Source organism: Galeopterus variegatus, unplaced genomic scaffold (genome assembly GCF_000696425.1).
Source record: "Galeopterus variegatus unplaced genomic scaffold, G_variegatus-3.0.2 Scaffold3254, whole genome shotgun sequence".
NCBI classification, from domain to species: Eukaryota; Metazoa; Chordata; class Mammalia; order Dermoptera; family Cynocephalidae; genus Galeopterus; species Galeopterus variegatus.
In genome coordinates this window covers 48,779-54,866 of record NW_007729365.1, presented here as the reverse complement: position 1 = coordinate 54,866, position 6,088 = coordinate 48,779, and the positions used below count along the sequence as shown (strand labels likewise).

Here is a 6,088-nt window from a genome sequence, read left to right as displayed (position 1 = left end):
CTGAGACTGGAGTTTGGGAATCCTATCTCAGACCCTACCTGTCAAAGGTTTTAGAGTATCAAATGGCTTCTTTTGTGTCCACGTGACACCTCAGTTCTCCAGCAGGACTGCCTTATGGTAAGAACAGTTAACATTTGTTGAGCACTTAATATGAGCCACTTTTCTGAAGTGGGTGTTATCGGTCCCATTTTACAGATGATGAAACAGACAACTAACTGAAAGTCACCCAGAAGAAAGCAGAGATTCTAACCCAGGCAATTTGGTTCTAGAACTTGCTAGAACCAGAGTCTGATCACCTCCTTATCGCTGGAATGCCTTGGAGAGTGTTGGGTGAGGCTGGGAAAGGGAGAGGCAAGGGGCCTGCAAGGACTCTCCAGAGGTCTTCCCAGGGCACAGGAAGCCCCTCATCTAACCTACCACTCAAGGAGGGAGCCAGAGAAAGGCTTAGGTCTGGGCACAAGAATCCTTCCCACCTCTCTCTCCTCTAATAAAGGAGCCAGCTGTGCAACGTAGAAGCAGGACGTGCCTCCACACCTGTGAGATCAGGGAAAGGGATGGGTGGTCTTGAAGTGCCCGTCTAGCTCCAGGTTTTAGGATTCCACCAGCTCATAACACCAGGGCTGGCCAGGCCCACAGCGGACACTCAAGGCAGTAAATCCTCCAGTGTTGGGGCAGGCTTGGTGTGCAGGCCGGTGTGTTGGGTCACACCTGGGAGCAGGTAAGGCAGGGGCAAAAATGCTGTGCAATCAGCCCGAAGGGAAGATCAACAGGGCAGCAGCCTTGCTGGCAGCACTCAGAGCCCCTGAGGTGCAGGGCAGTGTGAGTGGCTCCCGGCGCTCCTGTGTCCGTCCTGAGCCATGGGCACCATCTGCAGGCTTGATGGCTAAGTGCTGGAAGGGATGGGCCACCTGCCCTACCCTACTTCCAACACAAGGGACAGACAGACCTCCAGGGCCTCAGGAAAGCCTGCAGAAATCTGCCAGTCTTCACCCTGGGCCCAGGGAGGTTATGTGATTTTCCCGTGGTGACACAGCTGGCTGGTGTCGGAGCTGGGAACCTGTTCCTTCTGACTCCCAGGCCAGTGCTCTGCCCATGACTTTGTAGTCTGGTGAATAGCAGAGCTTGTGCCACCTTGTGCAGCCTCAGCCACTGACACCCTCTCCGCCTCTCACTTTCCGTCCTTCTTTCCTTCTCCCTCCTTCCTTCTTTTCTTTTTTCCTCCCTTCCTCCCTTCCTTCCCTTTCTTCTCCTTTTCCTCAAAAAGCACCAACTTGTAGGCCTCTGCCAGGTCCAGCATACTTCAGGTGACACTGATGACTTGGCCCCTGTCCCAGGCCACCTAGAGACCCTACGGCCAAGCTGGGGGAGCTTGCCCTATAGGCCGTGCCCAGCCGACAAGGAGGTTGGCACATGCCTGCCCTGAATGAGAGGCCCAAGCTGGGCACTGCGGATGAGCCCACACCACAGGCTGCACTTTGCTATTTGATTTATAGTTTCTCCTAATAAGACTGGAGGAATCCTGCAAATGAAGGCATGTCTACAAATGCACAACAAATTATATAAAATATGAAAGATGAGCCCACACCACAGGCTGCACTTTGCTATTTGATTTATAGTTTCTCCTAATAAGGGTGGAGGAATCCTGCAAATGAAGGCATGTCTACAAATGCACAACAAATTATATAAAATATGAAAATACATCCTCTCTCCTAACAGGAATGGAATTAGAAAAATAAAGCAAGTGGCTGGGGCAGGGAGATTAAAAAAGAGTCAGTGAGAGGTAAGTTAATGGACACAAAACAGCTACATAGGAATATTGGTATACAGTTGAGCTAGGCATCTATCATGAACAATAACTTACTGCATGTTATCAAATGGCTAGAGGAAAGGAGATCGGATGTCCTCATCACAAAGAAATGATTAAGGTTTGCAATGAAGATGTGGTAATTACCCCAATTTGATCATCACACATTGTATTCATGTACTGAAATAGAGCTCTGTACCCCACAAATATATATAATAAATATGTTTCAATAAAAAAGTCATCAAAAGAAGAGAAAAAAAGAAAAGATATTCAATGAAGGAAACTAACTAATACAATAGGAAAAAGATCAAAACTAATGCCTGCAAATATAGGAATATTTAAATAACCTTTTGGCATTTCTATGAGATGGAATTCTAAGCAGCTATTGAAAACGTTTTGAAGAATGTGTAATGATATGGAAAACACTCCTGATAAAAGGGTAACTGAAAAAAAGTATGATAAAAATCACACGTGAACACAATCACAGTTCTAAAATTGTTTAAAACTACATAGATAAAAGACTGGACAGATATATACTAATATGTGAAGAGTTGTTTTATCTGGATGTAGCAATTCAAGACAACTTTAATTTTCTTTTGCATATAATTCTACATTTTATGAGTTACTTATATATTAGGTAACAACTATTCTTAAGACACCTAAAATAGTCACAATGAATGATCAGACACTGCGACAACACAGAGAGAGAAGGGACATGTGCTTTGTGCTGGGGAGACTGGGGGGGCCAGAGCCGGGGAGGAGCCAAGGCCCAGGTGCAGCGACCGCTGGTGCCAGGAAGGACGCGAGGACCGGAACTCAGAGCTTGTGTCCCCCAACTCTGACCTCTTTCTACTTGTTGTGTGTTTAAGATTAATCGTGACAGAATCTGAACATGTACTGCTGAAAACGTTGAAGGACATTTTAAGGAAGAAAGGAAGGAAGAAAAGGAAATAAATATCAATCACAGGAAGAAAAGGAAGCTGTGGAAAAGTGCCCAGCTCTCTGTTAATATCAGCCTCCTGGAGCCCTTCCTGTGCCAGGCTCTCAGAGCCACTGTCCCGAATCCCACCCCCTCACCCCTAGCTCTGGCTCCTTCTGCAGCAGCAGCAGCAGGGGGTGGGGGAGGGGCAGTTCTGCACAGCCAGAAGGGGAGAGGGGGACACTGACCGTGACGATCTCAAGCACTTCGTTCTTGCTGATGGCCCCGTTGCCATCCACGTCGTAGAGGGAGAAGGCCCACTCCAGCTTCTGGTTGGGCTTGCCCGCGGTGGTCATGTGCAGGGCGATGACATACTCCTTGAAGTCCAGGGTGCCATCACCATTGGCGTCGAAGCTGCGGAACACGTGCTGGGCGTAGGCCTTGGGGTCGGCATCGGGAAAGAACTTGGAGTAGATGCTCTCAAACTGCTGCCGGGTGATGCGGCCGCTGGGACAGTCCTTCAGGAAGGACTGGTACCAGGCGCACAGCTCCTCCTCCGTGAACTTGGTGTTCAGCTGCAGATCCTCCAGGAGCTCCTTGGACAGGGCCCCGCTTTTGCTGTTCCCCATGGGTGAGGGAGAGTAGGCAGAGGCTGGGCAGTCACCGGGTGCGTGGGTGGGATGCACGGGGTCTTCTGGCTGCTGGAGCTCAGTGTCACTGTGAGATGGAGACCGAGATGCTGGAGGATTAGGAGGATTTGTGACCAGTTCTTCTCAGCCCTTGGAAAGAGGAGGGGTGGGGGAGCTTGGCAGAGGAGGAGCTCCCAGAACCTTTCTGAGATTAAAATAAAGAGCCAAGGGCAGGCGTTCGATTCATCTTGGCCTGCTGGGAAGATGCTGGGAGGATAGGACAGGAGGTCCAAAACTTCAGAGCTGAAGCCTCGGGCCAAGCTGATCCCCTGCCCCCAGCTGCAGCCCTCTAAGAGCAATGATGCTCCCTGCCTGTCTCCACCTCTGGGGGTGTCTCAGGGGCAGGGAAGCATCTCATGTGGAGCCCTATAGTGCAGTGGTTAGGAGCACAATCTCTGGAGCCAGCCTGGGGTTCACATCCCAGCTTGGCCACTTAACTAGCTGTGTGACCCGGGCTCGTTTCTTAGCCTCTCTCTGCCTGGGATGCTCTTCTCCTAAACCTTTGTTTCAGTCATGTCTTTGCTTAAATGTCAAAGAATTTAACCTTCTCAGCAAGGCCTATACTGACCACTCTATTCACAATAGCACCCCCCCACCCCAACCCCATCAGCACACCCCAAACTGTGCCCTCACTACAGTGAAAGCTCCGTGAAGGAAGGGATCTTGTCTGCTTTGTTCCTGGCTGTGTCTCCATTGATAGAATAGTACCTGGCAGATTTGGGGCCTCTGCAAATATTTCTTGAATGAATGGGCATAATAGCATCTACCTCACTTTACTATGAGGCTAAATTAGTTAATATGCGTGACACACTTACAGGGGAACCTGGTGCATAGTTAGTGCTAAATGCGTATTAGTTTTTGTTATTACTCATCAATAACAGGGATCAAAAGAGAAAGTCCTGCAGGGGAGCAGGTCAACTGAGCGGAGCAGACCGGCCAGGAAAGCATAGGGAGTAGCGGGGCCTGTGTCACACACAAAAGGGGCTGCCAGTGAACGTGGTCATTTGAAAGTGGTCACATGGGATTGTGAAGTTCTTTTAATTATTCAGGAGAAATCCAAAAATCAGAGTTTCAGATGCAATTTCACACTTTTAAACGTTGGCAATTAATTTGAAATTTGAAATTTGAAAAAACACAGAGTAAGCCAAACACACTACATCTGTGGTTTGGTTTCAGCCGGCAGGTCGTCTGTCTTCAGCCTGGCACGGTGCTGGGAGCTAGTAGGCAGCGATACATGTTTGCTGAGTGAGTAAACGGTAAATGAGTGAGTGGCTGAGACGGTGCTGTGCAAATGAAGGAAGGCTTTGTGTCCTGCAGTTGGCTCGGGTGTGAGCACAGAGCACAGCAAAAACCACAGCGAGCATGCTGTATACCTGGGTTCTCATCACCAGAGGGAAGGTCGGCGGTGCCCTGGGCTTAGCTGAGCACAGTTCTGGAGAGAACACACCTGCAAGCCCAGCACTGCCACCTGGGATGGGGGAGCTGTCTCTTCTTTGCCCAGGGGTGGGAATTATGAAGAACCACCCCCGCAATCTCCAGGAAGGTAAGTTGGAGTCTGTGCACTATTTTCTAACAGGCTAGTGGCCAGAGAAAGCAGGTCCCTGCTGCTGGGAGACAGCCACCTGCCAGGCCCACCCCAGTGTTGCTCAGGAAGAATGGAGAAGTCCAGGCACTGCAGTACTAACCTGTCTCTCCCGGCCACCCTTCCCGCTACGGTTCCACCTTAATGTTACAGGGGTGTGTGTGTGTGTGTGTGTGTGAACTTCCTAGTTTTTTCCATCAGTTGTGACAGATTATTCTTAATAAGAGCTCTCTCTCTTCTTCTTCTAGACTTGCACTATCCTGTTGCAGGCATTTGTTCTCAAGCAGTTACAAACAAGACAGTCACTGAACCAACCAACCCACCCACCCACCCACCCCAGGCTGCACCCTGGAACTGTGTTCCTTCTAGAGCTCCCTTGCAGCCCTGACACAGCCTTGGGGGGTGGAAGGAAAGTGAGGTCAGAGGCCTCGGCCCCTTGCTCTGAGCCACGAGCAGGAGGCCATTAGAGGTGTCTCCTGGGGGCCAGGCCTGTCCACATTGAGAGGCCAATGTTACGGGTGAGAAACGGAGGCTCCAAGTGGCATGTGGCTGGCCTTGGTCACACGACTGCAAAATGGCAAAGCCAGGAGGAAAGCCCTGTCTGCCAGGCTCCTGGCTCAGGGCCCTTGTCTCTTCTCTATAGGTGCCTCCTTTCCTGGGAAGGCCAGAACCGAGGGGGCAAGAGTCTCCATCTCCACAGGTGAGGAGCTGGGTTGCCATGACAATGGAAGAGGCCGTGGGCGAGGGACCTATGGCTCTGGGGTTAAGTGGGAGGAAGCTAGAGCCCTGTCTTTTCTGTACTTTCCAGGAACAGGGTGGAAGGAGCTGAAACCAGGTCGGAAGCAGCCTGGTACTGTCCACAGTCTCCAGGTCGCTGTGTCTAGGAGGGACCCCGTGGGAGGGGACCGCAGGCAGCTGTGTTGATGCTGCTGAGAGTGAGGGGTCACGGCCTGGAGGCTTGTTTGAAAACCTGCATAAACATCTCCTATCAGGGGGAGAGCTCATGCTCCTTAGCCAAACAAGTTGTTGGAGATGATGTATTGTGAGTAGATTTGTTAAGTCTGAGCTGGGGCCATTGACTCTCCCGGAACCCC

General features: G+C 50.5%; 1 protein-coding gene across 1 annotated transcript in view; it reads right to left on the bottom strand.

The window, feature by feature from the left end:
* RCVRN (recoverin) overlaps window positions 1–3,373 on the bottom strand; it is an 8,296-nt gene extending 4,923 nt beyond the window's left edge. The window contains exon 1 of the mRNA XM_008584389.1: window positions 2,972–3,373. Within this exon, the coding sequence (XP_008582611.1) occupies window positions 2,972–3,352 (381 nt within the window). The 5' untranslated portion in view covers window positions 3,353–3,373. The remainder of the gene's footprint in view (window positions 1–2,971) is intronic.
* Window positions 3,374–6,088: the final 2,715 nt, after the last annotated feature.